This window comes from Pygoscelis adeliae, unplaced genomic scaffold (assembly GCF_000699105.1).
Source record: "Pygoscelis adeliae isolate BGI_AS28 unplaced genomic scaffold, ASM69910v1 Scaffold27, whole genome shotgun sequence".
In the NCBI taxonomy this organism is placed as follows: Eukaryota; Metazoa; Chordata; class Aves; order Sphenisciformes; family Spheniscidae; genus Pygoscelis; species Pygoscelis adeliae.
The window spans coordinates 8347284-8361750 of NW_008825410.1; the positions used below are offsets into that span (position 1 = coordinate 8347284).

The 14467-nt window shown below is 41.9% G+C and overlaps 1 protein-coding gene across 1 annotated transcript in view; it reads right to left on the bottom strand.

The window, feature by feature from the left end:
- The window catches only part of DNAJC1 (DnaJ (Hsp40) homolog, subfamily C, member 1), a 165165-nt gene that overhangs the window by 142081 nt on the left and 8617 nt on the right, over positions 1-14467 (bottom strand). The window contains exons 3-5 of the mRNA XM_009330610.1: positions 12943-13047; positions 1959-2095; positions 586-741 (exon numbers count right to left, since the gene is read on the bottom strand). Coding sequence (XP_009328885.1) covers positions 586-741; positions 1959-2095; positions 12943-13047 — 398 coding nt within the window. The remainder of the gene's footprint in view (positions 1-585; positions 742-1958; positions 2096-12942; positions 13048-14467) is intronic.

The window sequence follows — 14467 nt, forward strand, 5'->3', positions numbered from 1 at the left end:
CCCTGGCCAGATTCAGCAGTAACAGCTATACTGAATTTTCTGTCCTAACCTTTTACTAATTAAAAAGATTTAAAACCCGAATTGTGACGCCATATTTCTCAATTAAATTCAAATAACAGGGCTTTTTCACATTCGGGCCAAACTCTAATGCAAGCTGTCTGGCTGTGACACAAATAGTGGACCCATGCCAGTGAAAAGCAGTGTGCATTGTGCTGCAGTCCAAGCAGTCTTCTTGGGAGGCTGGAAAAGCCTGGAACAGCTGTCTCGTTTTAATTTGCTTACTCTTTCCAGAGTTTTTATAACACCACCACTACTTTCTGATCTATCAAAAACATGATAAATAATTAGAACCTACTTTAAAAATTAAGCAAAAGATGTAACACGGTTTTACAGACGCTGGCAAACTGACACTGGAGAGCCCAGCCCGCTGCAGAAGCACAGATGTCGACCTGATCAGTGCTTCCTTGCCATCTTTCCCCATTTTTCCTCCTCGTCTCCTCTCTCTCCCTCCCTCTTTACTCTTTTCTTCTCTGTGCTAAAAAAAAAAGTAAAGACTTGCTAGTCTGACTAGCAAATGTGACTCACCTCCCAGTCTTGCTCACCTCCCAGATCAATCTCCACACAACCCCTGGGACAGCCTATCGCACTGAACAGAGCCACCTCCTCATGGTCTGGGGAGGACTCTGACTCCACCTCCACCTCCACGTCCATCTCCATCTCTGACTGACACTCCACAGGACGCTGTTAGATTAGAGGTTTGAAATTAATGGAGCTAGAAATTGCTTGAGAAAAGACAGTTCTCACCTACACCCTGCAAAGTATGCCCTATAGAACTACCTCTTTGTAATTAACAGCCTCCTTTGTTAGTTGCCTAAAAGACCCTTCCCAAAGCAGAGGAATCAATACATTTCACCTGTAAAAACAGGCACCTTGTGAAAAATAAGAGGTCTGGCATGGAAGCTTAAGAATATGGGGCATCTATGCTGTTTTGCTGACAGTTTCTCTGCCTCGTCTTCCCCATCCCATGAAAGAGAATTGGGATGGGTAGCATTAGACCAGAAAAGTGGAAAAAAGCCATTGGCAGGGCTGATAACGGTGATTCCACCCACTTTCAGCTGAATACAGTCCTTCTGGCTACATCCACAGTGTTTAGTAACCACAGCTGCATTCAGGCTTAGGTGTGCTGAGCCAAATGGCAAAGATCAGGTGCCTGTAAACCATCACCTCAAGTTGTCTCTGCTTACTCTGGTTGTATCCATGCCATATTTTGGCAGGAACAAACCTGAGCTTAGCAGCCAATACACTTTTGTATCACCTCTGGCACTCACACCATTTTGAAAGCATTGCTGAAACTGCTCTGGGGTGGCTAGAGAAGGCAGAAATCTGCCAGATATCTCTTTAAACAGTAAACCACCAGAGATGGGATATGGCTTAACAGCCAATCTCCGTAAAACCCTCACAACAGGGAATACACTCCTTGGACTCCAAGAGGACTATTTCAGGTCCTGGGCAACTTAGGAGAACAATTTAGGGGTTTTATTTTTTATTTTATATTTCCAGTGGCCAGACAACCTTTGAAGACCGTATCTGTCATGAACAATGAGATTTCATGGTTTTGTTCCCACAGAAAATTTATCACCCAAAGAACCTTCCAGACAGTGACAGAGACTTTCATCTCTTCCACCCACTAGATTCCCACCTTCTGGGCAGCCAACACAACTCCCAGAGATAAGCTCCAAAGAAGAGAGAGAAGAGATGTAATCCACCAGCCGGTGGACTTCACAGTGAGACGCTGAGGACAGGGCCGGTCTGGTAGGTGGGTATCGAGACCAAGTACAGGAGCATTAAGGATGTATCCAAAGCCCAGCAGCAGGGTGGCCAAGGTGAGCCAAGCCCTGGGGAGCTGGAGCTACTCTGTAAAAGCTGAGCTCTGGTCTGGGATCATATTCAGCCCACACCTGAGTTTCTTGACCAGAGACCCCTTGGGTTTGCTCTGCCCCAAGGCTAGACTGCAAACCAGGATCCAGGCACAATGTCAGTGCAACTCTGTATTTCAGGTGTTCTTCTTCCAGATCCTCAGTTCCTTCACAAAATACTGAAATAAGTAAGTGTTGAGAGTATCCAGTACCTTACAGGACTGTGTCCTTAAATTTAAATCATTAAGCAGTTCTTTAACTACTCCATCCAGATAGAAGCAGATCAGATCTCCTAACACTGCCGATACCCACTTCTTTCCTCACCCCCCACCACTGCTTTCCAGTTAATTTATGTGTGAGGAAAGACCCTTGGGAACTGGCCCTTAATACTGCACCTGTAATCTGCTCTGAGGCCGGGACAGAGAATCCTACTCAGGGATTTGAGGTCTGCAGAGCTGTCTGGTAGTCCTGTCTGGGTTTATATTGACTTTATAATTTTTTAAATAATTTTATATTGTCTTTCTTTTATCATTTAAAAAAATTAAAAATAGGGAAGTGTTTTTTCAAATAAAGAATAAAATTTACATATAGAAAATGATTTGCCTAAATAAGAGATCATTACAAATTAATAGATTAAATTTCTGATGCATATTAGAAAAAAAAAAGGATGATTCATTTGCTTTACACTAGAAGACAGGAAAGTTACTGACAAATTTAAAATTGGAATTGATGATTTCCTATTGTTCCTAAGGTATCAGAGCACAGGAAGAAATCATGGAATTTTTCCCAGACTTAAACATGTGAGAGACTGGAATTGCACTGCTGAAACATTTGCTGTTCAGTCCCACTGCTTCCGCTCTATAACGCAGTGAATGAGCCCACCATTAAATGTTTAAGACAGAAACACTTTATCTTTTTTTTTTTTTCTTTTTTAGCTAATCAGGATCATTCTGGTTGAAACCCCACGTACGTGTCTAACAGTAAAAGTTCTGTTCAGATGTCTTGAGCTTCTGCCATCTCCTCCAGATTTTCTGCACGGCTCGAGTGGTGGCCTATATATTCAAACCATGTACAACAATATTTCTTACAGATGTCAAACATATGCAGTAGGAAAATGAACTGTACGGCAGGCTTAGTGACTGCGTAAAAGTGACTTTTATGTTAAAGGAATTCCCTTTTTACAGGGAATAGAAAGGGCTAGTAAAGGACTTGGAGATACAGAAAGAAGTACTGTTCCTTGCTGTCACATTTCTGCTGTGTTCAGGGATCAGGACTGTCTGTGCAGTCTTTGAAAAGAATCATAACAGCATCAAACAATTACCTGATTCCATCAGCAATTTCTTACTACAACAACATACTCTTGCAAGGCTGATTTTTGGTTAACCACTCAGGTCAAGTACACAAGTAACTCTCTTCTTAGGTCTTGTCGTCTTAGATCCCAGAATGTGTTACCCGATTGCTCCCTTTGACCACAAGTAGGGGCTTTTTTCTTTCCTTCCTTTGGTGATAAACGGGCTTGATTACATTTCTTCACATTCACGTGAGATGAGAGTAAGACTGGAGGCAGTTGGCTGGGGAGGCAAGGCATGTTTTTACCTCTGACAGCTGTGAAGTTCATGGCCTCATGTCCTTCTTGAGACATGGGAACAGTGACCTTGGCCAGGCGCTCCCCTGAAGTCTCATGCTTGTTGGAACAACTTGTCAGAGCATAACTCCAAAAAAAAGGACAACCAGTGCCACACAGGCTTTTGAGAGCGACTGCAGCAACTTTAAACCGATACTTGTGGTTTAAGAGGTGGAGCAGAGCACAGCAAATTAGCATGATGCCTTCCTGCCCACTCTATCAGGGCAAATGCCACATGTTCAGGTGGAATCTCCTAAAACAAATCTTCAGCGGACAAGCTTTCAGTACAAACAGGCAGTGGAATATTAATTACGAGTCAGTATGAATGAAATAGTAGATTTCATTCCACAAGTAGATGAAGGTATTGCTAATGTTTTTTCCATAGATTCTGAGTGAAGGTAGCTTGCTCTTTCCATCTTTGAACCTTGTGTGTGGTCCAGCTTTTCCTGGCTGTTCAGGCTAATCCTCAGTTTTCTACACACACCTTAGAATGAATTATGAATTATGTGCCCCCCTTTATAAGGGTCGCTTCTTCTTGCTCCGATTTTGGCCCTTCATCACTTTGTAATAAAAAAAGGGTCTGTATTCAGCCTTACAGTTTACTACTATGTTTCCAAAATGTACACAACTTGCACACTATACAATGGAATTTCCTTGCAAATTCCTGGGCCCTTACTATTTTTTTAAATCATCAATTCAAAGAGAAACAGAAACATAATTTTTGCAATATAATATAATTTGTATGTATATGTGTATTACTTGACCCTATTGCATGTCTTTTGTGTGCTAACGTGAAGACTGTAGCTCAACTGTGGTGTTATTCTTACACGAGAGCAAACCAACAATTGAGTGCTACATATTTGTGCATTTCTCTAGTAAGTGACTGCCTACAGTATATGACTGACACCTATTTCATTCATACTGACTCGTAATTAATATTCCACTGCCTGTTTGTACTGAAAGCTTGTCCGCTGAAGATTTGTTTTAGGAGATTCCACCTGAACATGTGGCATTTGCCCTGATAGAGTGGGCAGGAAGGCAATGCTGCTGGCATCTACGCTTCTGCCCTAAGTGTCTCAGTTCTCATTCAGCCAAGGAACAGAAACAAAACCTTAATCAGAAGACCTTACATGATCACACCTAATCAAGATGACACAACTCCCAAGCACGGATTATGGAACACTTAGAGAACTCTCAAGTCACTTTATAGCAATTACACGAGTTACACAAATACAGGGGAAAATGAGAAATTTATCAACATGTTTGAAAAAAATGGAGCAGCTGTCATGAGTGCAATGAAAAGGCCAGATCAAAGCAGCAGCTCATGAGTCAGAGCTGGCTGCCAGGACTGTGTCAGCTGGCATATTACCTCCCCGAGCACCTCCACATGCCCAAACACTTACTCTGTAAACTGTCAGCCCACCTGTGTCGGAGGAGAACCCTGCTCTGATGGAGCTCCAGAGATCAGCTTACAGAGGTGCCCCAAAGCTGACATTTGGCTCACAGCACTGAAAAGGCTAAGCCAGCCTAGGCTGAATTTTTATAAATGACTGGCTTACTTTCTGCACCTCTTTGTCACCTCCAAATCAAGAATTACTATAATCTTTAAAGATTATTTATTATTAGTGCAACCAGAACTCCTGTTTAGAGACCAAGGCCACCTGGCACTAACACAGAACAAAAGACAGTCCCAAGTCCACAGGTTTGCGAGCTAAGCATATTCCCTGGAAGCGGTCTTCTAATTGAATTAATATCAACAAGCTGACTTGCCTTTCTCTGTGTAAATCCCGTGCTCCAAAAAGAAGAAAAAGGGACCCATAAATGATCTTTATTTTGCTGTCTGCCAGCAGTGGAATTCTGCAACCAATGCAGTGGAGAGCAGTCAGACATGCTGCAAGAGTGTTGTACTTATGGAAGAACTAGGAAATATTAAAAATGCACAACCTGGCCAACATTTTTTGCATATTTACGCTCTTCAGATCTTTATTTCTCTGAGGTGGCAGAGGACATATGGTGAATCAACATAAAATTTAGCTCTTTATGTGCAAACCATTCATTTTTTATTTCCTTTTGCCAATTTAGTTGGAGCAGCATGTTTTATATAGTCACAGCTGATAGCAAGTGAGTCAGTTTGGTCTGATGCTTGTAAATCTGTCAGAATCTCACTAACAGTTACATATTTTACCCCAGCATTATCCTTGGACAAATAACGGTTAAGCATTTTATTCTTCCCAGTCTCTTTTCCTCTCTCCTCTGACCCCATCCCTACTCTACTGGCTACTGCAGTCTACAGTGAGCTGCTCTTTCCTCCTCTTCTCTACTTAGTCTTGACATCCTCTTCTATTGAGTTTTCTTTCTTAGTTTCTCTCTCTTGTGGGGTGCTCTTCTCACTCTCCTTAAAAGTGTGAGAGTTCTTAGACTGCAACTAAGTTGATAGAGGTGCTTTCATAACTTGCTTTTTGGATTCTAACGAGATACGGGTAAATAAGGTATTTGCATTATTTTATCTCAGGGCTCAGGCTTTTCTGAAGTTTTCATTTCCTAACAATTGTTCTTTCAATATGCTATAAACAGAAAGCTATTACGTTGGGACTGTGACATTATCTGTACATCAACAGACTATATGACTCCAGCACCAAACAATGGAGACTATGGTGGTAGCGTTAAGTAAAAATAAGTTGCAAATAAGACTGTTAGCTTTCAAGTATATGTCTGTTTCTGTATTTTTATCCTATTGTCCAATGGCTGATAGCACTGAAAAGAAAACAGAGAAATATTCCATGCAATTGTATGAAATTTCAACTGGATATACTAACACCTCCTATCGCAAACACTTCACATTCTACTTTTTCCAGAAATAATGCTTAGACTTATGTACAGGTCTTAAATTTGGTTGTAGATAAAGTTATAAAGCAAGATAGTTGTTCAAATGGAAAAACAATCTTAACTTTGAAGAAAGTTATCTCTGATTCTGAATGATATAATTCTTAAGTTTCTGTGTTTTATCTGAAATTCAGCTGCATCTCAAGTTCTAAAGGTGCAAAATTGTCCCCACAGCCAAATGAATATTCAGTTATTTGTATTCTTCATATAGTAATTCACTGACCATGACTAGGAAAGTGGTACTGAAAGGCTCCTCAGCTGTAGCTCTGGGCATGCAATCGAGTACAGATCAGATGTGCTCCAGGGGAAGCCCTCAGAAAGAGCTGCTGCTGACCTAGCATACCTTCTCCATAGTCTACATGAAGGGAGCAAGAACTTCTACCATCCTAACTAGGAAAATAAGCAATAGAATCAATACAGGAAAACTCTGTATTTTTTCAATATTAGATTAAATGTATTTACCTACATTTTCAGTTTCTAACATGCCAATGTATACTGGCAACTGAAAACAGCATCAGAAGTTAACAGGATGGAAGCTGAAAGTTACCTTTTGAACTGGAGGTCATTATCAGAGAGAACTGATAGGCAACTACATCTAGTAAATGCTCATGGTTTGAATATTTTGCTAAAATGCTCAGGTACTGAAATAGTTAATGCAAATGCAGCTGTCATAATTAAGTTTCAGATTTTAGCATTCTGCTGAGATGAAAGGTCCCTATTTTCACACCATCTGCAGACTCAGGAAGACAATGCAGCGACTCTCTACTGTCTGCTGGTGTTTTGACGGTTTCCTTCCCAAGAGCACGGAGATAAGATCCAGCTCACTGTAGCTGCACCACAAGTGACAACAGCACCGTCTCTAAGCTTGGTTGAAATCTGTTGAATGTTCATTGGTGAAAAGCAGCCAGTGATTGACTGTGACAGGTATCACGCTGGTAGGCAGAGAAAAATACCTGAGAAGTTTGCAACCATAGCTCAGGCTCCTCTGATTAACATGCCGCCATTAGCCATAAGGATGCAGCTAGCAGTGCTCCTCGTCTCCTTCTTGAAGCTGTACCAGGTATGGATTTAGAGCAGGGAGAAAGAAAGCGATAACTAAGGGAGCCTCAATTCCTCGTGAACCTTGATCCCTTCTATTACGGTGCTGGAGCTGCTTGTGATGCTGTAGCAGGAACAAGTGCTACTTGCTACCATCTCTTTCTCTCCAACTTCTGCCCCATGTCCCTGTATGCGATGATCTCATGATAGGGCTGATGATCTGCTACTGGGGAAAGCCCAGAGTGGCCAGCATGGAGCTAAAGATCAGGCCTCTGCTCCCTGGGGAGGACAGGGAGAGACATGTTGCTTGTGCTAGGTAGGTTACAGAGTGCACGGACAGGAACAGTGGCCATGGTATAATAACAGAAATTGAGCAAAGGGGACTACAAACTACTGTTTTTTTTTCTTAAATGAGAGTTCAAAAGATGAAGCAAAGTTCTGTAGCATGATTGGATTCTGCAGTTGGAGGCCCTGAATACTTAGGAAATGCTTAATATAGTCCCCGCCTACCAAAACTCCTGAGTGACAACAAAGATATCGCCCACCTGTAAGGAAAGATTTCTCTACTGTGTATAATCCTCCTCTCAAGCAGAGACACATATCACTGCATGTGCAGGGAGGTTCCCAGCAAATGGCTTCATTTACAGGAGGCAACGTCCTTCTCTCCTGTCAGGCTGTGCACTACTGACCAGGGCTCAGCCTTTGCCATGCAGCTGGCACTTGCTCAAACCTTTCTAATGAGATGGGAGAGGCAGAGCAAATCTATGAAATAAAAATGATGCCAATTTTATCCCATAGCTTTTCAGAGTACCTTGCACTGTAATATCAGCACGTGCATCCTGTGCCTACAATCTCTGATTTAAAGCTTCCTTGGCCAGAAGACTCACTCCAGCCCTAACCTTCTTTCTTTCTCCCCTCCAAGTCCTTTTTTCTCTCTCGGTCCAATTCGAGGACCCATCCCTCACTGTTTGTCATCAGGCTCCATCCTGTACCCCTCTGCGCCTTCAGGGTGTTGTCTTTTTTCTCTGTTCCAGTAGCTCCAAGGTCATTCACTGCTCCTAAGGGAATCTGGCTTTTTTCTTCAATCCCCAGACATCAGACACCTCTGGACCCCTCTGTCTATTCCTCTGTCTATCTTTCTTCATGGTTCTCTCTCTCAATTTGCAAAACCTTCACTCTATCAAGTTTTAAGCCACAATATTTCAAGGGAATGGACAGGAAATTCCCTTGCCCATAATTAAATTTCACATGTAGGGCTGTGCGTGCCTTAGTGTCCACACTGACAAATACTTGTCATAATGAGCCACAGCTAGTACGAATCAAGTGACACAAAACCTGAAATGATTGGAAAGAAAAGAATGTGACTCAAATATGTAGGACCTTTCTTTTAGCACAGAGAGCTTTTCATTGTTAAAAATATGCTTGAATACAGCATTCAAAACCTGAACAAACTGATTAACCAGGGACCAAGTCAGTAAAGGAGCAGCAGCACTCTGTGTTATCATGTGAGAGGCCCCGGTTTGGGACTGACAGAGGCTGATGATAAATGGCTGCATCATGGCCACGATGCCACAAGTCTCTGTGGAACGATACTGGCTCCGCTGCCCTTACTTGACAGCTGCACTCAAACCTCTGCAAACAAGAATTGCTCCAGAAGGCTGTTTGCTCTTCTTCTGTTGAAAAAGTTGTCTGGGGAATACACATGGTCACTAGCTATATGGATACTTTGAAGGGATCTCTCTATGTTCCTGTCCCCTTCTATTGTGCTTAAGGACCTCTCTACCAGGGAATGGGCACAGAGACGTTGCTTTGCCACTGGAAAACGTCTACCAGGTGATTTAAAAAGCAACCAATCTGGTTGTGTTAGCAAAAGCAACACATCTCCTAATACCTCCCCTTAAGAAAAGGAAGGGTCATGATGATCAGCCACAGTGTTGGAAGTGAAAGGGCAAAATATTATTCAGACCAATGAAGTTTTTCATTTTATATTCCCCTGAGAAATATTTTGTGTTTGAGTTCTTTGTGAGCAGAGACAAGAGGAGACAGAGTAGGTGCTTGAAGTCCACAGCCATCCAGGTGCCATACCATCTGTATGTTTCATGCATTCCAACCTATGGAGCTGGCTAGAAACAATGCCTTGTTTTAAAAAATAATAATTGTGTTACAAAAGTTTCTGTTTTCAAGTTTTAAGAACTTATCTCTTTTCTCTCCCCTTGTTTTAAATAAAAGATAATTATTTTATAGAAGAAAAGGAATTTTAGACAAGTCCTGGACCCTCCAGTGTCTCAGCAGAGGGGTGTTGTGGAACCAACCACCGGCTTTGCTCCCTTTACAGATTAACATGCTTGAGACCAGCTCTCTGTCCCAGCCCCTGTATTATCAAATGACAGCCTCAACTACACCTTAATAGGAACATATTTTCACTTTTTTAAGTTCTTTAAGTTGCATTTTGAGAAGTACATGGTGCCCTATATAGGGATTAAATTGGGTTTTTTAGACATAGCCAGTGATTAAGTTGGGCATTTATGACCTAACTGGCAGGATCCAATCTGTGGGAAAGCAATCTGCAACACTAGCCCTACAGACAAGGCAAGGTACGATGCTGTAAACCAAACCCCATTCTGTTGCTGTGTTATTCAAGGAGCCCCATCAAATTATTACCATTATTTATACCCTAATAAAATGTAGAGGTCTCGTTCAGGTTTTAGGTTCCATGGCGCCTGATTCCTTACACACACACAATGAAACATTCCTCTGAAGCTGACGTTAAAATGAAAAAGTTGGGAGAATTTAACAGAATTTGCAATGATTATTTTCAGGCATATGCTTGTTTTAAACATTTTCTTGTAGCTGCCATTATAGGAGAAAAAGACATGAAACCAGCTAGGAATTTCGTTGTCTTTAAGTAAACAGCATGACATAAGTCCAGTTTTGACAATCCTGGATTACAGTGACGGCAGTAGCACCGGTCCCACCCCAGACTGCCTCTCCCAGTCCCAAGGTGGGGACAAGACACTTCCTTCCTCCAACAAAACAGGGTGGAGGATGGATGTCCCAACTACGGTACTGGCCCTGCGTGCTTGGAGGTTTGACACATATGGCAACACTTCGTACAGGTGCTTGTAAACGTGATACAATTTATTACTGTTTCTCCTTCCCAGTAAAACAGAATAAGAACTCTCATTTTCAGACAAAATTCCTTTTTTCCTAACAGCTGCAACACTTAAAAAATTTAACTGTAGACTTTCTTCCGTCTGATTTCCAGAACTGAAATGATTCCCAATGGTAAAGGCATGCACTCCTCTTTTCATACACACACGTTTATGCATATATGAAGCATCTATTCTGATACTTGGTTTTGCTAAAGAATGTACTAGCAACCTCTTCTGTTGGTTAGCAGCTTTCTCTTAAAAAAGAAGCAAAGACTTCTACCAAAAATCTTATAGGCATTGTAGTTACATAAGTATTGATAATTAAACAACATCATTTTATAATGTTTGCAATCTTGATGAAAAATAAGCAGGAAAAAACCCAAATATAAACACAGTTTATAACCCAAATATAAACACAGTTAATGCCTTTTTTCAGGCATCATGGAAAAAAAAAAATACAGTCCTCACTTTTTTTCCTTTTCCATGTTATTTTAAATGATTAATGGTAAATCTTTATCTACAATTAATGCTGACTTAATAGGCAGGTTACAAAAATATATTGAGGGCTTTAGCTTGATTTTGGAATATGAAGAAAATTTAAGGAAAGCATGGGGAAAATATTTCAAAATATGAGGGTCAGATAGAGGTAGCTCCAGGGTCCACATTGCACCCTCTGGTTGATACAGCTCTCCAACAGTATCCCAAGAGGTCTTCCATCTTTGCACAGTGTGACACATCCTCCAGCCACTTTAGAATTTAATTGAGACACCATGAATGGAGGGTGAGATACAAGAGAGGTTATTGAGATTGTTATCAAGAAAGAAGGCTAGCAAGCCAAAGAACCACATTCGGATTATCTGCCCTTATGTCAGGTCTGACTGGCACAGTGCAGAGCAGGAACTTAGACAGCAAAGGACCACAGAGTCCTGGTCCCCAAACCTAGGAACTGCACTTCTCTCTGGGCGCTGCTGCCAGGTGGCCCAGCAGCAACAGAAAGCCATAGCACAGCAGCATGGCTTTTTCTGGCTACTGCAGAAGGAGGGGAGCTGGAGTAAATTTTAAAAATTAAAACCAAAATATATAAAGGTCTAGGCTTCAAACGTTAAGGCTGTTCAGCATATATGTTCCTCCTATGCTGACCTGCACTGTACCTTCAGCCACAGATCCACCAAGTTCTCGTTCATGCATTTGAGACCAGGGCTCCACACAGCCCGGAGACCAGGCTCCATCTCAGGCTCGTCAGTAAGCAAGCAAGATAAGGATTCAGAGAAGGGCCACACCATCAGCCATACTTATCAGAAACCACTCCTGGCACCACCTGAAGGGAACGCTGGCACAGTGTGGAAGCCCAGTTTCCCTGAGTGTCTTGATCTGGGTTCACTCATTGGAAGAGTAAAAGAGCAGACCATGACCATCTCTGCTTATGAGACGCTCTATATTGCAGTCAGCAGCTTCTGGCAGACAAGCACCACAGAGGTACAGTGTTCAGGACCCAAGGCTGGCTTCCAGAGCTGGACAGGCCTGCTTCGCTCTGCTGCATGCTGTTTACACACCAGAGGAACAGTGAGCAGCTTATTGAAGAGTATCCCATACTCCGTCTTTGATAACCCTGAACCAGCTGGAGAACATTTCCACTTTGCAGGCACTATAGGTTGCCTTGCCTGAGGTTCATCCATGATAAAGTAAAAAAATAGTACACGAGATGCTACTGAATAAAAATGGCCCTGACTAGGATCAAAATGCAACCACACACCGGGTGACCACTACCACCAGACTTGCCACATGCAACAGATGACATGGTTCCACATGCAAAATGACTCTGAATACACTAGGAATATGTTTCCTGATGAGGTGGGGGTGTGATCAGTGCAGATAACGTGGGAACCTGCAAGGATGGCATTGCAGACTTTAGCCACCAGTGTATTAATGGTAGAGTTATGTTAAACTGGTTGTCCAGCACTGATCTTGAATAACTTCCTATTTGGAACATTCCTTGATTGAAATAGCATATGAGAAAACTTGTGTCATTAAAAGATAAAAACCAGTAAGTAAATTTAATTGCTTCTACAGCCTTGTGTACTAGGCATGTTTATCTTAATATAGCCAGGTATGAAACCTACATCAGATGGTGTAAGAGGCAGGTATAGAACTGACAGTGCAGATTGCTGTACTACAACAGATTTTACTGCCTTCTCAGGAATAAAATATAAGCAATATACTCTACAAGTACCTGAGCTGCTATGCTAGCAGATACAATCTGCAGGCGGTAGACCTACAGGAGAGTGCAGCAGATGAGCTGAAGCTCTCTGGTTTTGATGCAGAACGCTACCTTGGCACGCGCAGTCTTTTCTGCACTCCGCCTGTCCAAGGGAATAATCTGGTTCCTTAGACAGCTCTTCAGACCATGCGTTTCCAGTGCGGGGACCTTGCTGTCCTAAGATTATGAAGAGAACTCAGTTTCTCAAGAATATGTCTGGGAACCAGCTAAGCAAGCAAACAAACAAAAACATAATACATTGCTGCCTGAAAATATGCTACAGTTAATGCTTGCACAGGAAAATTCTTACATACAGCAAATATTTTAGGACTCTCTGATTACCTCCACTCGCTGCAGCAGTCGTATCCTCCTGGTATTGCATCACCCTGCTGTTGGAATATTACTGGCAGTGGTAGCCTGCACTGGAGTTTTGTTCCCTTTCTCTGGGCCAGTCCTTTCATCTTTCCTTTTCTTTTTTTTCACTCTGAAGGTTATTTATGCAAGTGTGACATGCAGTTACAGTAAAGTTCCTTGCAATGAATGGAGTGCAGGGCAGTGGTAAATTCCATTCCAAAATCATTTTGAATTCTAAAGGCTCCATTTAAGGGATAATGATGGGAGCAAAGGGCATTTCTCCAGGATTAATCACTGGCTGGGTGAGATGATAGCCCAAGGCAAAGCCACGGGCCATTAACCCCTGCAGGTCACCTTATGCCTACAGGAAATGCACTGGGTCAAGTTCACTGTTGCTATTATAAACTCTTATTGGAGAAAGAGGTTACACTTCTATGTTTATATATGTCTTCCATTCCCATGTTTGTAATGATAGTGGATAGCTTTTGGCAATGCCTCTATATTATACCATGGAGAGATGTAAAACCAAGTCCTATTGTTATATTTGATGCCAAAGACACAAGTGGATTTTTAATGTTTACAGGGAAACATTTAAGATTCTCGGTAAAAGAATGAAAAATGAAGTGACAGAAAAATACCACATTAAAAAAAACCAAGGAAATGACATTAGAAAGAGGGATCCTCTCTTTGTCTGGTGTAAATCATCATATCTCCTCTAAAGCCAAAGGAGCTACATGAATCCACACCAGCTGAAGAACTCAGCCAGAAGTTGAGGTTGAAACACACTGAAGTATAAATTTTAGGGTTGTATCATATACCATCACATAGGGAACATCACATAAAGTAGAAGTTTGACAAAAATACTGCTAAATGGGATTTATGTACTCATGAAAACAGCATTTTAAAGTGGTGCCCAAATCCTCTATTATTTAAATAGCTCCCAGCCCCACAAACTTTAATCAGGTCCAATAGTTTCTAGCCAGGACACCAGGCAAAGGTTTTCCAAGCAACCCATTGCAAGGGGAAAAGCTACCAGTGTAGCTATGTGGGGTGGAGCAGCAGGAACTTTGCTCGCTGTGAAGTTTTTCTTGTGCTGACATGAACGGCAGCCCCAGAGTTCAAACTTGGATCCAGAATGAGACCGTGCAAAACCTTCAGAATATACAAATTTGAAGATCCTCCTGAACAAAAAGAAAGGGAGAACAGTGAAGGTCAAATCAGAGCTGGGTTTGTGTGCCTCATG